Raw genomic sequence first — 18,371 nt, forward strand, 5'->3', positions numbered from 1 at the left:
TAGTCAAATGCTCTTCTTGTCCTTAATGCTTGGCGAGGTATTAATGTAAACACAGTTGGCTGTTTCAAGTGAATGCAAACAGACAGGACAAAAAAAAAAATCTGATGTGTGTCCAATACAGGATCTATGACTTAGGTCTTGCAGTGTAAGTGAAGCCTAATAGACCTGTCGCTGTGTATTATGTCAAACTCTGACAGTGTAATGACGGCATTCATTTCTTATAATACTGTGTAATCATTGAAGACATTGCCCATAATACCATTACCATTATTATCTCATCTTGAGCAGTTACTTGAATAAGCTAAAGCAATGCTTATTATTAAATATTATTGTCATCGTGATCATTTTTCAACAGAATGTAATTGAAGGCTATACAGGTGCATCTCAATAAATTAGAATGTCGTGAAAAAGTTCATTTTTTCTTGTAAGTTATTTCAAAAAGTGAAACTTTCATATATTTTAGATTCATTGTATGTAAAGTAAAACATTTCAAATGTTTTTTTTTTTGTTTTAATTTTGATGATTAGAGCTTACAGCTCATGAAAGTCAAAAATCAGTCTCTCAAAATATTAGAATATTTACATTTGAGTTTCAATAAATGACCATCCCTACAGTATAAATTCCGGGTATCTCTTGTTCTTTGAAACCACAATGATGGAGAAGACTGCTGACTTGGCAATGATCCAGAAGACGAACATTGACACCCTCCACAAAGAGGGTAAGTCACAAAGGTGTGGCTGTTTACAGAGTGCTGTATCAAATCATATTAAATGCAAAGTTGACTGGAAGGAATAATTTGGGTAGGAAAAGGTGCACAAGCAACAGGGATGACTGCAAGCTTGAGAATACTGTCAAGCAAAGCTGATTCAAACACTTGTGAGAGCTTCACAAGGAGTGAACTGAAGCTGGAGTCAGTGCATCAAGAGTCACCACACTCAGACGTCTTCAGGAAAAGGGCTACCAAGCCACTTCTGAAGCAGAGACAACGTCAGAAGCGTCTTACCTGGGCTGTGGAGAAAAAGAACTGGACTGTTGCTCAGTGGTCCAAAGTCCTCTTTTCAGATGAAAGTAAATTTTGCATTTCATTTGGAAATCAAGGTCCCAGAGTCTGGAGGAAGAGTGGAGAGGCACAGAATCCATGTTGCTTCCAATGTGAAGTTTCCACAGTCTGTGATAATTTGGGCTGCCATGTCATCTGCTGGTGTTGGTCCACTGTGTTTTCTGAAGTCCACAGTCAAAGCAGCCATCTACCAGGAAATTTTAGAGCACTTCATGCTTCCTTCTGCTGACAAACTTTATGGAGATGCTGATTTCATTTTCCAGCAGGACTTGGCACCTGCCCACACTGCCAAAGGTACCAAAAGCTGATTCAATGACCATGGTGTTGATGTGCTTGACTGGCCAGCAAACTCGCCTGACCTGAACCCCATAGAGAATCTATGGGTTATTGTCAAGAGGAAGATGAGAGACAACAGACACAACAATGCAGATGCTGAAGGCCATTGTCAAAGAAACCTGGGCTTCCATTCCACCTCAGCAGTGCCACAAACTGATCACCTTCATGCCACGCCGAATTGAGGCAGTAATTAAAGCAAAAGGAACCCCTACCAAGTATTGAGTACATATACAGTAAATGAACATACTTTCTGGAAGGCCAACAATTCACTATTTTTTAAAAATTTTTATTGGCCTTACGAAGTATTCTAATTTGTTGAGATAGTGAATTGGTGGGTTTTTGTTAATTGTGAGCCTAAATCATCACAATTAAAAGAACCAAAGACTTAAACTACTTCAGTCTGTGTGCATTGAATTTATTTAATACACGAGTTTCACAATTTGAGTTAAATTACTGAAATAAATTAACTTTCCACGACATTCTAATTTATTGAGATGCACCTGTACATCGTCAGCGTTCTATTATTGATTTACTACTATTTATTTTTTAAATATTTTAAATGAGTTTTTATTTTTCTATGTTCCATTTAAATTTTTTTTTTAAAGATGTATTTTTTGCCTTTATTGTGACAGGACAGATCAGAATTGACAGAAAGCGAAGAGGGAGAGAGAGGAGGTGCGGGATCGGGAAAGGTCCTCAAATCAGGATTCGAACATGGGATGCCCATAACGCAACGGCGCTTTATATCGGTGCACTGCCCACAAGGCTTCATTTTAATTTTAGCTAAAGTTTAGTGATGTTTTTCATTTTTATTCATTGCTTTTTATTTTTAAATCTCTATACACTTTTTACAAAATTTTATTTCAGTTTTAGTTTTAGTACATCAGTGTAAACTAAACGAAATGTTGCTTTGGCAACTAGTTAAAATAAAATAAGTTGACGTTTTTTAATGTTCAATTTTATTTGTTAAGTAAAAACTTGTTTTACTAAAATAACTATAATAAGCCTGTATCTGTTTTGTTTAATTTATGAATAATTATATTATTATATAATTTCATATAAATAAATTTGAATGCTGCTCTAAAATTGAACATGTTCTACAGCATAAATTTTAGCTGGGGTAACGAAAATGGTGCCAAGTTGTGAGGTTTTTGGTAAGCTCAAATGAGAACGAGCCTCTTTCCAAGCTGCCATTTGAGAAGACACCTCTGAAAGCATGGAGACCTTTGACCTGTGGGGTCGCTCTCTTTGTCGTCCTTTGGACACTTGAACAAGTTAACAGGAATGTCTTGGGGCCTCAAGCAGCCAGTGACTAGCAGGCAAAATTAGCCAGCTGTAACGCGGCATGACCGCCTGTTGGCTCAGCGCACGTCATTCAATAGCGTTGATTGTATTTGGTGCCTGAGGAAGGGCTGATTTAACAGCGCTTACAATGCTCTGATTCTTAGCAGAGCAGCGCGCCTATATTTGTACATGCCCTGATTATACTCCACTGACATGCCGGCCCCCAAGACAACTCCCAGCATCTCTCTCTCCAAATTTCCTCTCAGTGATCTATAACTCTACTTTAAGTGTTTTTTCCTCTTTTCGGCACTCCAGTCTTGTCATATCGGCTCTGCTTCAAATAGAGAATTCCATTTTCATTTTCTGCCTTGTACAATGTACAATCAATTATCTGGAGAGGCCTTTTAAATTACACAACATACCAGACAGATGAGCTAGGCATGCAGCTGGAAAAGAACCTACAACAGGCCTTTTTGTTTCCACACCATAACCTATTACTCATTTCATGTGCGGTGGAAATGAATACGGACCGCGTAACGGCTTTGAAATGTGTCTAAATTTGACAATTCAAGAGAAATTTTCAAACAGCCCTTTCATCTTCTCTGTAATCATTTGCTTATTCATGTGAAAATAATAACTCAATTTTCATTCCCTTCCACGGCCGTGCGCTCCTTTTTTCATATTTACGCTTAACTGAAGAGACATTTGCAAATCACCATGGATTTATTGGCTTTTAGGGATAAAAATAAGCACACGGTTTCTATAAGAACAAAACTGCGGCATGCACTGGCCCATTGCATATTGGTTTCTAAGACGTGATAGGAAAACATTTCCACTGCAGCTGCTCTGTGCACAAAATGTCTTGTCGATTAACAAAAAAAAGAGAGAGAGAGCACTGTCATGATTTCCCCCACAATTCATCTCTTTCAAATTGATTTGTGAACAAAACTCAGAGGGAGCTTATGGAAAATGGAACTGGGGGAAACCTTGTGTTCTGCTGTCCAGAGATCCTCAGAAAATAACAGAATCGGGCACAGCTTATAAATCGTCTGCAGTCAGTCAGGCAGACAAATAGCATTTGATTTCCATGCTGTACTGCAACGGTCAGAGCTTCCAAATCAGCCCAAATAATTATGATAAAACCAGCTGCTCCTGACAGCGATATTCTCACACGTCTGTGACAGCTTATTTGTTGAGAAGAGGAAAGGCACCCTGCCTGAAGTGGTCTGTCATGGTTGTTCTTCCAGCCAACTTTTTAGGGACCAGGCATGTATTGTATCTGTATTATTATTCTGCATTTTCTGCACTCAACTCTAGCCCTAAGAAACCAAGCACACTGGACAGGAATATACACTACTTGTGATGTTTTTGAAAGAAGTTCTTCTGCTCCCCAAGTCTGCATTTATTTGATCAAAAAATACACTAGTAATATTGTGAAATATTATAACAATTTAAGAGAACGGTTGTCTATTTTAATATATATTTAAATATTTTTTTTCACATTCACAAAGCTGAATTTTCAGCATCATTACTGCAATCTTCAGTGTCACACGATACTTCAGAAATCATGCTTCTTATTATCAATGTTGAAAACAGGTTTTGCTGCTTTATATTTTATGGAAACTGTTACACACTACCATTCAAAAGTTTGGAGTAAGAAAAAGATAATTTTCAGCAAGGACGTGCTTGTTTTTTACAAAATATTAAGCAAAAATGTTAAGCCAACATTAATATTCCAACATTGATAATAATAATAATAACCATTATAAATAATTGAGTGCCAATAACATTTGATAATAGAGCAGCAAATCAGCCTATTAGAATGATTTCTAAAGGATCATGTGACACTGAAAACTGGAGAATTGATGCTGAAAATTCAGCTTTGCCATCACAGGAATATATTACATTTTTTTTATATTGTATTTGTTGTATTGTAATATTGTATTGTTATTTTTTTTATTTGTAATAATATTTCACAGTATTACTGTTTTTGTTGAGCCTTCATGAGCATAAGAGACTTCTTTCCCAAAAAAAAAAAAAAAAATCTAAGTTCAAAAATCATTCCAAATGGGTAATGTACCTAAGGCCAATTTTGGTACTACTAGTCACTCTATGTCACCAAAATGTTTTAGCCCCACTGGAGGTTTTAACGACAGACAATTCTGCTATAGATGTGCTTGGCACTGTAAATTTGTGTGTTGCTTCTAAACAGGCTACAAGGACAATGACAGACTGACCGGCTCTGAGGTTTTAGCTGAGGCGTCCTTTTCGCTCCGAGGTTTTTGTTCGTCCTTTGGCCGCTTCATGGCCGTCATCTTTGTTTTTACAATGCCCTCCTGAGCACTTCCCTCTTGTTTGCGGGGTTTGACGGGTGGAAGGGGTTTGTCTTCCTCTCCTTTAGTAAATCTCTCATAGGGTAGGATGAGCCTGAGGAAAAGGAGGAAGTGATACAGGTTAGCAGAATCAGACTGATTCATCATCTGTTTGCACTTCTATTACTTTAAACATTCCTGTCTTCTTCCTCAGCTGTTAATAATAATAACTGATAACATTGTTTCCTGAAGGCTTTATCTGTTATCCCAGACAAACTGAAATTGACTCGTGAAACAAAAAACAAAAAAACACCTCCTTCCGGTGAACCGATGTTACAGTAAATGTAGTTTTGTTCACAATAGATGTCTGTTTTTTCATATAGACACTTTTAACCCTATGGGCTTGTAGGAAATATACTCTCTTAAAATACACTTTTAAGAAAAACTCACTAGTTTATTTTTAACTTAATTTAGCTTTTAAATCACAACTCACCATTCATCATGTGATAGAAATTACTGTACATTCTTACATACATTAATACATCACTCAGGCTTATATTTAATTGCTGGAATTCAAATATAAATATTCATATTGCTAATTCTGCACAATATTTACTTGTGTCAAGAACGCTTTTCACTGACACTGTTGCTAACTTAAATGATCAAACAGACAAAAATTGGGGTTAGGGTGGACATGGCATAAAAAAAATGGCATTAAAAAAATTCACACAATAATTAATTGTTTGTTTACATCACTCTTTGTTTTGATTGTCATGGTAAATAAAAATAAAATAATCATTTTAGAGTGTAATGTCATATTTTAAAATAACATTTTCGAAATGTGTTATTGATCTGTAACCAATTCTTTCATGCATATGTTTAATTTTTTTTCTCTCGTAAATGTTTCTTTTTCTGTTACACTTGAATATACGTCACAATATGGAATAAAAGATCTGTCACTACTTCCGTTTCATTGCGACTTTACGTCAAAGGTAAAAACAATAAAATTTATATAAAAAAGGCAAAAATAAATAATAGTCATGTTAATAGTTTCCAAGAAAGTTTGTATGTTAGTACACAATCAGCAACTGGGGCATAAACGTGTGTTAACAGAATCAAAGCCAAGATGAGAGTAGATATGAAATTATGATTTACTTGACAATGTTATTGGGGATGGAGGATCGGCCTTTCCACTCTTGCAGTTTGAAGTTTTTATAATGTGTCTGATGTGATTAATGAGTCTGGCTGGGAACTTTTGGAGGCATGCGGAATTATAAATATATCCTCTCTAGTACACCATTCCTAATTCAAATACATTTCACATCTTGTGCATCACGAAACACGAATGCAAAAAAGGAGCAGCGGACAAAGCCAAACATAAATATGATGGAGACGGCTTAATGCGACAGACAGCTCTATTACAATTATTTGTGATTTTTTTTCTTTTCATTCCCTTCATTCTTGTTTAGTAAGATCTGTTGGTATCTCAAGAGGGATTCATCTGCTTTAGTTTGTAGCCGTGTGTTTACTCAACGCCGGGATGTTCGGGGCTCTCAGAGGCGGGACGCACTGAGCACGCTCAGACAGGGGTTGTGCGGGAAAACTATGCCGGCTGAGGTTTGGCGGCTGGCCAGTGGCAAAGCTAAGCAGGAGCCCAGAGGGAACATTCATCTTCAGATCCCATTACCAAAAGAGTTTAAACATGTTACAGCTGCTAAAAGTGGAAAACGGCTCGGTCCGTGCAGTCAAATCAAAATAGCAGGCAGCTGCCAAATACCTGATTCCCACTGTAATGTTTCACTTCATGTTTACATAATGGAGGTATAATAATGCACACAATGACTTATCTTGTTCACAGCTAATCCTCAGAAATCTCCCTCGTCTGGAACTAAAGGAGTTTTTTTCAAACCCCCGTAGAGTCCTTAGTGAGATTTAAGTGGGTCTTGTGATGGCCCAGTTTTAAACCGTGTGCAAAAGGTGACGTTGAATTTACCTAATATTCTCTTTTGAATAGCTGGAGGGAAAATTGCTATCAGATGTTACTGTTTTAATTTGCCTGAGTATGTCTGAGTACTTTTTTATGCGAGTGAGAGTTGAGATAAGAATGGAAATAGCCCCCCCCCCCCATCACAAGGTGAGAAGTCAGGGAATAAATCATGACGAATATCCCCACTCATTCTTGCCACATGACCATTTATGGGAATAACAAGTCACCGTTCCCTTCCCATTTCAGTTCACAGAGGGAAAAAAAAAACTGTAGAAACTCTTTCCTTGCAAGTTAGACTGTGGAGTGTTTCCTCAGAGGGAAAATGTTTTTAAGAGGTTGAGGGCGTCTGTGAGATTTAAATTTTTGTTATTTTCATTGAGCTCAGCAGCTGGCAGATAGACAGAGTTATAACTCCATTTCATACAGACGGTAAAGGGCACGATGCCAAGAACAGGAAATATGCAATTAAATGTCCCTTTATGAGAGAGAGATAGAGCTAAGCAAACACAGAGATTCAGTTTCAACACTGGTAGGGATATAGATGTACATGTACACACACATTGCTAATTTTGCAATCTTTATGCATTCAAGGTTTTTCTTGCAAATCTTCAGGGCATTATGGTTGGATCGATACCAAAATGTTGGCTTTGATACTAAAATGATACTTCAGACAACCAAATAAACAGCCTAAGGTCACTGATGAAATAAAACAAGGATTGGTAAATGTCAACAATATGTGACCCTGGACCACAAAAACAGTCTTAAGTGTCAATTTTTCAAAATTGTTTACTCAGTTGCTGAATAAATAAGTTTTTCCATTGATGTATGGTTTGTTAGGATCTGACAAAATTTGGCCGAGATACAACTATTTGAAAATCTGGAATCAGAGGGTGCATAAAATCAAAATATTGAGGAAATCGCCTTTAAAGTTGTCCAAATGAAGTTCTTAGCAACACATATTACAAATCATCAATTAAGTTTTTATATATTTACGGTAGGAAATTTACAAAATATCTTCATGGAACATGATCTTTACTTAATATCCTAATGATTTTTGGCATAAAAGAAAAATCGATAATTTTGACCCATACAATGTATTTTTGGCTATTGCTACAAATATACCCCAGCAACTTAAGACTGGTTTTGTGGTCCAGGGTCACATATGTGATCAGTCTTTTTTTGTTGTTAATGCACAATCATTTTTTTAAAGCAAAGAAAAATCAGTATGTAAGTGTTCTGCAATTCATATTTTTTTTTTTATTATTATTTTGTTTCCACTACACCACCTAACTCTGCTGTATACAAGTGATATGCAATTATATCTACCACCTGAAAGAAACCTGGTCTCATAAAAATACGTACCTTGCTGCACGTTTCACCGCAGTTTCAAAGAGAAATGTCCACTGAGTGGCGCTAAAACATGGGTTCAATACGTAAACCCTGGCACGTTTTTATTACGTTGATATAGGTACGTATTACTGTGTTTTTATTGCATTGCTTGCAGCGGTTCAGAATTCAAATATCGGGACTGTCGCTAAAAGTTAATGCTGTATCGTGTTGGAAATATGCCCTACACCAATTCCAACCCTAAGTCTACCCGTTAGTGTTAACAAATGCAAAACTGATATAAAAACGTATTTGTAGACGCAAACGGGCCATTTCAACTTCCTTTTACGCAGATTTGAACTGCTTTGTCGAACCATGGGATTCAAACCGGAGCTCCTCACCTCTCATGTACGTCTCCGTACTCCGTGAGCTACCGAACAAACCTACCGTCTATGAAAACCCATTGATATGAAGCTGGATATGTGTGATGCTAACATTCAAAAGCAGCAGTTTTCAAATCTCCCAGCATATTAATATTGTTTTGAAGTCATAACATGATATTCTTCAAGTAATTGTGCGAAAATTATGCTTTATTAATCGAAACTCTGTAAATTTGTGTGAAAAGGAATAAAAGGCGTCGGAGTTTTACTGCCTCTAGTGTTCATTTCTTTTGGAAACTGCAGTGATATGTACTTATAGGTACGTATTTCGCATCTCGCTAAAAAGTGTCCCCAGGTACGTTTATGCCATGAGACCAGGTAAAAATTCCCATATTTTTATTAGAAAAATCCAAATTCAGGCCATTTTTTTAATTATACTATATAAAAGGATAACATATATAACATGGGTATACCTGAAATTTGATTTCAGAAAATATTAAAAATATTTTTTCTTTTTTTTTTTTAACTGATTCTCACTGCTGGTTTTTGCTGAGTAAAATTATCTAAAATTTGCTGGAATTCACGTTTTGATTATAAAAATCCAAATTCAGTACAGTGTTTTAAATTAATACAATATAAAAGGACAACATATTTAACATGGGTCTACCTGCAATTTGATTTCATAAAATAATTTAAAAAGTATTAAAAAACTTTTTTTTTTTCTTAAATATTGATTCTCGTTACTGCTTTTGTAGATGTTTTCTTGCACTGTCGCCTATAACTTTGGGTGCAACAAAGTATAAAATAATGTCATTTGACATCAAATGAAAACATGATAAGCAATACTTATATTACATTCAGTAGTAATATTACATGCAATCCCAAAAAGCTGCAAGACAGAAAGCACATCAAGGACAGGAAGTAGGTTTTCCAAGAAAAGAGCAGGACCACTGACAGGGCCGGCCTTCAAAATAAAAATAAACAAATGGAAAAAGGTGAATGCATCATTTTGTCACAAATGGTGTGGTGGGATACATTTTGCTGGGTAATGAACCAAAAACCTCTTTGATGGTCTGAGCGTGTACTCACTGTGAGAGTACAAAGAAGTGCCACAAGAGCGATCCATTTACAGGACTATTTCCCCTCATGTGGCTGGAAACGAGGCTCATCCCCCTTCCTGTCCCCATTCCAAACATCTCGACAAAGACTGAATACATCCGTGAACCCGAGTTTAACCGAACAGAACCGCTGCCAGTAATGTACAAGTGTCATGCTGAGTTTTTCTCCCCATCAGACTTCACTTGTCAGTCCATTACAACTGTCCAAAGCTTCACTGAAGACAGACCACTTCTGAAGCCATGGGACTCCTCTTTGAACCTCTCGCTTATAAAACTGACTATGCAATTACATTTTAACTCATATCAGGCTCTACGAGACATTTGAAGCATTTTTTTTTTTTAAATCAGCAAACAGATAGATCGTTTTTAACCTTCACAAAAACATTTGCATCCCCTTTTAGAGCAACTTTTCAAGTCATGAAAACGAATCAGGCCACAGTTTCGAGAGCTGTCTGTAATCATAAGCTCTGCTGAAGTTATTTTAGTTCCTCTATCCAGCGCACTGACTGCAACAGTTCATTTTTAGGCCAGATCAACATGTTTTGCAGACTCTGGCTGGGCTCAGGTGTTCTCAAAGCCTCCGTCTCAGCCGCCGCTTCTGTGATGGAGCAGGAAGCGGCTGCTTATTTATATGAAGACTGGGCATTTACTCATCACCACCTGCAGATTAAGTTGTGCATATACTCACATTCATATGCCATTTAAAACCTAGCACTCTTAACTGAGGCCCACTTTTCTGGCTTCCTTTTATGGCCCCGTCAAAGAAAGCAGATGAGGGCTGGAATATTAATATACAGTTCATATCATCTGCACGTATTTGAAAATTATATTTAATGTGCTGCAGCCACATATTTTCTCCATCTGGCTAAAATAAAATGATGTTATTCATGAATAGGTTGCGTGTGAAGTTCCATGTGAATTTTATCTGTAACATAAGCATGAAGATATTGAATAAAATGAGTTTGGATAAAATGTTCTCAAATTAAGAAGAGGAATCATAAAGAAAGACCACAAGTACACTTAGAAATTGCTAGTAAATTTCACAAGTTAATAATATATTTACAACTTCTATTTACAACTATGATATGCTGTTTGTTGGTTGCAGATCCTTCTCCATTTTTGCGTGAACATTTGTCCTTGAGTACAAGTACTTACCCCAGATAACACTATAAAGTTCAACTTAAAAACTGCCTGAACAAATGAATAATTTATTTTAGAAATCCAGACTTGGGTTATGTGTCACCTTGAGCCTGTTCAAAAGAATCTTATAGACCGCCAAGCCATCGAAAACATCATTTTTACAGACAAGTGCTTTTTTTATAGCCGTTTAAAGTAGTGCATTTAATATGAACACCTTAATTTGTCCAAAAAAATTCAGTCACAAAGTGACTTTGCTGTGCAAACGGCCTCCTTGTCATTAATTCAGATGCATAATTGCTTTACGAATTGTGAGGAGAATATAGCCTCCTGTATAATGTGGGCAGATAAGGGCATCATCACAGAGATAGCAGGCTGCTGAAAACCACGACGGTGCACCCGTACACTTTTGTCTGTGCACACTCCTCTCCGTTGGGAAGACTGCTGAGTGGGTAATAAGATTGTGTTGCAGCATCACCCCCCCCCCCCCCCCATCCTTATATAACACTAATTTCCATAATAAGCAACTCAGAGAACACCGGACTGTTAAAATTAATCATACTTAAAGAACGCAACAATTATACAAAGACCAGTATTTATGCTCCGCTGAGGTACTGTTTTTCCTGCCACCCTTGCCCGGGGATGTGTTCCACATAAGAGACGTGGGCCATTGGAAAGCTGTGCTTATAAAAATCAAGTGGGGCAAAGAGTAAATGCAGATGTGACCATGGTTATGTAACTCTTACTGGAAGTTGATGTAAACGATGAACGGTGTATTATTTCCTAGCAGGGTGCTGTAGGAGAAGGTAATCTACAGTTTGTGTTTTGCAATTTCCTGTGCAGCGGTGGCTGGTGGGATTATGCAGGAAGAAGCTGTGCTGAGGTCAGTGGGGCTTTCCTGTATAGAGAACTGGCATTTCTGCATGTAATAGGGGAACCGTGAGGGCCTTGCTCTTGCCAGCCTTACAACTTCATTTGCTGCAGCTCTTAACCGCAACCACATGACCAGGGAGCGGAACTGAAAACCCTGCCGGCTTGCGCCTGATCACAGTAAACTTGAGGTCAATATTAGACACCGACTGGTATCGAGGTTGTACGCAGCTGTATGCAATCGCACAGATGGATGGTATTAAAAAGACACCTATCTAAATTTGTACGACAGACCTCATTACAACTACCAGCTGAATTACTCTAAATATAATGGCGGTAGCTGCGGTGTGAATTGAAACTGCCTAGAGTGGAAATTGCTCTTGAGACTTAATGTAGTTCTCAGTTGTGTTTCACTTAAGTATCTAGGAGAAATAAAAATAGACAAAATGAGTCAATTGTCGACATAAAGTAAGAGTATAGATCTGTACAATAAACAAGAATACAATAGCTCAAATTCCTTAATGTTTTATGTCAATTTCAAATGAATCAAGAAAAAAAATGTGTCTTTCCTTACATTGTTACAAAACTCTAAAAACATACCTATACATACAATTGAACACGAGTGGTAGTAAAACACCAACAACTTTTACTCCTTTTGACACAAATTACTATCACAGGGCAGATTATCAATTAATAACTACTTATTTTTGCATGGATCCTTACACAGTACTATGTTATGACCTCAAAACACTTTATAATGTATCACGTAACCAGCTCCATATGTATGGTTCTTCTAATGTAGTAAACTTGCTCCGTAGCTCACCTGGTATAGCACTGTATTTGTGAGGTCACGATAAAAGAGCACAAAGATTGTACAATTAAGTTAAAATGACATGGATGTTTCAGGGGAAGTGCTTTATCTTGCATTTGCTATAGCTAACGCTGTTGGATGGGGGTTTTGTGGTGATACATTATTTTCAAATTTGATCGAGCAGTAACAATAATAACAACAACCAATAAAATAAAACGTTGCCAGATTCATGTTCATCTGTCTTGGATAAAACTGAACACCATTTTAGTGTCACTCACTGGACATTTCACTGTGTTGCGAAACATGCAAGAAACAACATAATTTCATTTTGCAGAAATGTTGCCACAGACATATTTTACCAAAGAGCCTGGGTTGAAATTATTTCATTTTTCAAATTGCGAGAGTTCATATGAAATTTTCTGATTTTTGCTTGCAGTTCTTGGTGTATGGCCAATCAGAAAACAATTTGAGACTCAAATTGCAGTCTAAAAGAAACAAGTGAGATATTAAAGAGATCTTACTGAGCTGAGGGAACTAAAAGTCTAATTGAATTTCTTCCACATTTATCACCGGTATATATAAAGATGTTCTCTGAAGAGTGAGTCATTCGGGTTGGGAGATATTTTCCCCTTTTCTTTCTAACTCGTAGAGCAAATGACTAATATTTAACACGACACTCCTGTGAGCGCGGGTGCCGCTATTAGAACAACATCCTGCAATCAATACTCAGGTTTCCTCTGCCAACTGAAATAGCTCATGCACAAATAGCTCTGTTGATTTACATAAGCATTACATAATGCAATAGACATGCATTTGAAGAAACACATTTGGACATCCAGTGTTGCCACAGCAACGGAAAAATATACAAGTATGAATGTATCAGAAATAAAGTGCGAGTTCAAATATACCAATGTATCATCATGTAAACTGACACTTGATAGACGTGGGTGGCTTCAGGTTTTAAACAAGTATTAAATCATTATTAATGTGATTTGATTCCAGGAAATTCCAGTGCATAAATTCTCACAGCATAATAAAAATAAATATGACACAGGCAGCAGTCGGGTGAATTGCATGAAAATGTCTAGAATGTCTGGGTCATATTTTTATTGTGCTTTGTACAAAAAAATTAATTAATTAATTTATTTATACATTGTGGCATTTTCATGACAACTGAACAAATTTTCAAAACTTTACTGTAATGGGTAAAGATATTTTTAATTGTTTTATTTATTGTTTTTATATTTTTATATTAAATATTTCATATGTTTTTAAATACATTATACACATTTTTAAAGAATTAAAAATGTAAATAAATGTATTAAATTTAAATAAAAACATTACTTATTTACATTACTTGCTAATTATTATGAGAATAACCATTTAGAATAATGAAGTAAAACAAAAGAAAAAATGACAAGTAAAAATGTCAAAAAGGAATTTTGTGCAAACTTGATCTTTTAAAGATTTAAAAGATTTACAGTTTTTCTACAAGCTCGGCACTGTTCAAGCTGCACTTCCGCTTCTTGGTCACAAGATGGCGTAATACCCAGCTGTGAGAGGCCCACAAAACAGGAAGTAAAACATTACACTAAGAATCACAACCTCAACTGTTTCAAGTCTATTTTTAGCATGTTTGTGTTTGAGTGCTCTCGCTCACAGAGAGCTGCTCTCATCTCGCCCAGCACCCCTCAGGCCACATACCGAAATAACTAAGACAAATGGTTGTTGACATCAACAATTTCATTTTCTCATTCATCTCATTCCACCGCTTTGGTGTTGGGGAGACGTGCCCGGGATCTGACATTACAGCTTATTAAACAAGCCGTCTGATGGAGCCTTGAGTTTACTTCCATAGAAGTGGCCCTAATGAGTGCTTGCCGAAATGCCACGTACCGTAAATTCTGACCACAGCCGCAGTAAACGACACACACGGCTAGATGGCAGATCAGCAGGTTTCAATGCCAAATGAACGTTAAACAAACAACCAGAGGCCTGTTATTGGACATAATAGAGGTTAAGGCCGAGAAAACTGACCTCAAAACAGCACGTCCGTAATCACATCTGTACAAGCCGGGATCAAACCTACCTCTTTAAAAAGGGGAAATAATTTCAAGTACTTTTTCTGCTTTTCTCCGCAGGGGCAAACAGCAAATTAATCATAGAGACGGACCAGGAGAGAGAATGTGAGGCCGCGTGCGCGCGTGTGTGTGTGGGAGAGAAAAAAAACGGACATTGTTCCCTTAGCTTCGCAGGACGTCTGAAAGGTTTTGTGGAGAAGTCGACCCTTGAACTAATCCAGATTCACACAGTTAAACAGAGAAGGGAAGGAAGGCAAAAACAGACCTTTTGTCATTCCTGGCCTTTAGACCTGAAATTACCTCACTAACTCCCTTCAGGCTAAAACCCATTAACGTTCAAAAGCCAGCTTTAATTATTAAATGCTCTAAATAATGCGCCATGAGAGCCGTGTTTTTGTAGTGTACGTCGTTTGTACAGACACATCCTCCCTGCGAAATATTTTATTGTTGGGATTCGCTCTGTGATGCGGCTGAAATGAAAGCCACATTCCTGGGTAGTGATTTACAGACTTTAAATTAGAGGCCTGAGCTTGAACGCTGCTCAATCTTTAACCCAACATAAACACAGCACTTATTCTCTCAGCACAATATCAAGTGATAAAGCATAAATAAGCTGTACGTGGAGAAAGAAACTACATCAACAAGGTGCTTGTTCCAAAACAAAGCCTTAAAAAAAGCTTCTAAACTCCACACTATAAATACTCAGGGAAACTGGAAGTACTGGACGAGCAGAGACTAACCTTCAGAAATGTCTAACATAAGTCAGCGACGTATTTTAGGGCCTTCTAAATGAGGAACTTACAAACATTTTTATCTTTGTTGTCAATGTCTGTCACTTGGTTTATATATTTCTACTGGGAAGCTCCACAGTCCTGCTCCTCATAACTAAACATTAAATTATTTTTTTGTTCATTTTACAACTGTTAATAACAATTCTGATATTACAGCAAGACTAATATGCCACTGAAATGTTAAATAAAAAATATTAATATTAATAACTGAAGATAATAACTTAAAGGGTTAGTTCACCCAAAAATGAAAATTAGCCCGTGATTGATATCCTAGTTATATTAAAAATGATCCTTGCTCTTCCAAGCTTTATAATGGCAGTAAGCAGGTGTTTTTTTTCCAACAGTCCAAAAGACGTCAAATAAAGCACATCCATCCATAATAAAACATGCCTCACATTGCTCCGGGGGGGTGAATAAGGGCCTCCTGTAGCGAATCGATGCATTTTCGTAAGAAAATGATCAATATTTAAAACGTTATAAATACTTTTCTCTCTCTTCCGCTGACTGTCATACATGCAAACCGTTCCGGGCGGATGAGGTAGGACGTATGCAAGCAAAGTTTCCTTACTTTAGCAAAGGAAAACCAGTCTCCACTAATCACCGGCGCGTGCGCTGCGCATACGTCCTACGTCATCCGCCCGGAACGGCTTCCGCCGACAACAGTTAGCGGAAGTGAGAGAAAACGCATCGATTCGCTACAGGAGGCCTTTATTCACCCCCTGGAGCTGTGTGAGGCACATTTTATTATAGATGGATTCACTTTATTTAACGTCTTTCGGAATGTTGAACAGAAACACCCACCCACTGCCATTATAAAACTTGGAAGAGCCAGGACAATTTTTAATATAACTCTGATTGGACTCGTCTGAAAGAAGAAAGTCACCTAGGATGCCTTGAGGGTGAGTCAATCACGGGCTAATTTTCATTTTTGGGTGAACTATCCCTTTAAGATAAATAGCATATGTGTACATTAATACCTTGCCAAGACAGCCATTTTGATTCATATACTGTGTACACATGAGAGTACAAAAGCAGCCGTCAGCTAGTCAGACAGCCCTCTTGTATCAAATCAATAGAAAGAGTGATACTGTTTGATTTCTTAATATCCATTTTTGTAAGTACCTCAGAGCATTATCTTCATTGAGAAATATTATGCTGACAATGTGCTGGTTGAAAATGCAGCGTTTGTCTCGTTAAAGCAAGAACACGATGGAATCTTAGTAGGGCAAATGAGCCTGTAAATCGACATGCAAATTGCGATGATAAACTAATTAGATCAATCAGGGATTTAATTAGGTTTTGTCAGCTTTCACAACCACAATGTCACACCACAGCTCCCTTCCACTAGGTAAATACAGCCAAATGGTGTAAATACAGATAAACGACTAATCATAAATAGATGTGGATCAATGATTGGCATTTCTAAGAACCCAAATCTTTATAGTCTGACATTCAAGAGAACGCGCAGCAGTGATATCGCTGGATTATGCGGTGCTCTTGCTAATGATTCGAGGGATAATAAATGCATATTGCTATTGTTTACTACAGCTGCAGTCTCAAATGAAGCTCCGATCTCTCGGGGGACAAAAACAGCTGATGCAATGCTCTCTGGGAAAAAAACCTTCCTTCAAAGCCAGATCATTAAACTCCACTTAAAGGGCTTGCATTAAAATCTGTCATACTGGCTAGAGGTTCAAGGATGAGTTCTGTGAAGCGTGACTTGTTTGAATTTAGAGCAAACATTAATTCTAGTGGGGGATACGAAAATCAATAATCAAGCACTGCGAGGTTCTCGCATTGTGCTAGAAATCCCACAATGCAACGGCTATGTTTGGAATAGCATACTAACATGCTATTTTCACTATTGCAAAATATGCACATTTTCTGTTTGCATGAAATTAAGAAGTATGCAAAAATTGTATTTTCAATCAATTTTACTATGAAAAATGCATACTAATAATAATTCAAATAATAACATTATAATTGGTTGACTTTTGCTATATTAAATATGCAACTTAATACTGCTTTTCATTTGTCATTACATAATGCATACACACAATAGGCAGTATGCTGTATTTATTGCATGGCATTCAGTAACTAGTAAGTTGGCATTCCATTCCAAGCCAATGAATGCACCTATCAGTAGTTTTTTATATTGCAAGATAATATTTGTACATGCACTGCAAATATTATTCAAACATTATGCAAATCCGCATGCATCCTGAATTGGTTAGTTCTGCAGGCGGCGAGTGCAGTGAGAAACAGTCTGTAGAGTTTTTTTTTTGTTTTTTTTTAAATGGAAAGTAGAAATTCACACAGCAACAAAATGGACCTGCAGCAAGAGGACTAAAGTTGCTCAACAAGGTTTCGGAATGCTGTTCTTGCAGAAGTATTCACGAGCAGAACGTTTTTGGAACAAAGATCTCTCTCTGGGAAGAGGAGGATTAAATAAATAACCAGGGCCAGATTGATCAGTGCCACTGACCTATATAATTAAAAAGCAGAGAGGTGGGGGGGAAAGCGGAGGATGGGCTGGAATGCCGCAGTCTCTCTCAAGGTTATTGATGTCATATTTTCTGACCTAATTTGTAATCTACATTTGTTTCTCTCCCCCCACAACATACATAGTAGCCAAAAGCTAATCAGATAATACAGCAAGTATAATTAGCAGCAGTTGGAGAACACACAGAAATGAAAATTCTGTCGATTTACGCATCCTCATGTGGTTACAAACTTGTATGAATTAATTTATTCTGTGGAACAAAAAAGGTGAATTTTTGAAAAATATCTTGGCTGCTCTTTTCCATATAATGAAAGTTAAAATAAATAAATAAATAAATAGATATAATAAAATAAATATATGAACTGACAATGATCA

The 18,371-nt window shown here is 37.1% G+C and overlaps 1 protein-coding gene across 1 annotated transcript in view; it reads right to left on the bottom strand.

The window, feature by feature from the left end:
- arid5b (AT-rich interaction domain 5B) overlaps positions 1-18,371 on the bottom strand; it is a 115,426-nt gene that overhangs the window by 7,486 nt on the left and 89,569 nt on the right. The window contains exon 9 of the mRNA XM_058793270.1: positions 4,918-5,107. Coding sequence (XP_058649253.1) covers positions 4,918-5,107 — 190 coding nt within the window. The remainder of the gene's footprint in view (positions 1-4,917; positions 5,108-18,371) is intronic.

Source organism: Onychostoma macrolepis, chromosome 12 (assembly GCF_012432095.1).
Source record: "Onychostoma macrolepis isolate SWU-2019 chromosome 12, ASM1243209v1, whole genome shotgun sequence".
In the NCBI taxonomy this organism is placed as follows: domain Eukaryota; kingdom Metazoa; phylum Chordata; class Actinopteri; order Cypriniformes; family Cyprinidae; genus Onychostoma; species Onychostoma macrolepis.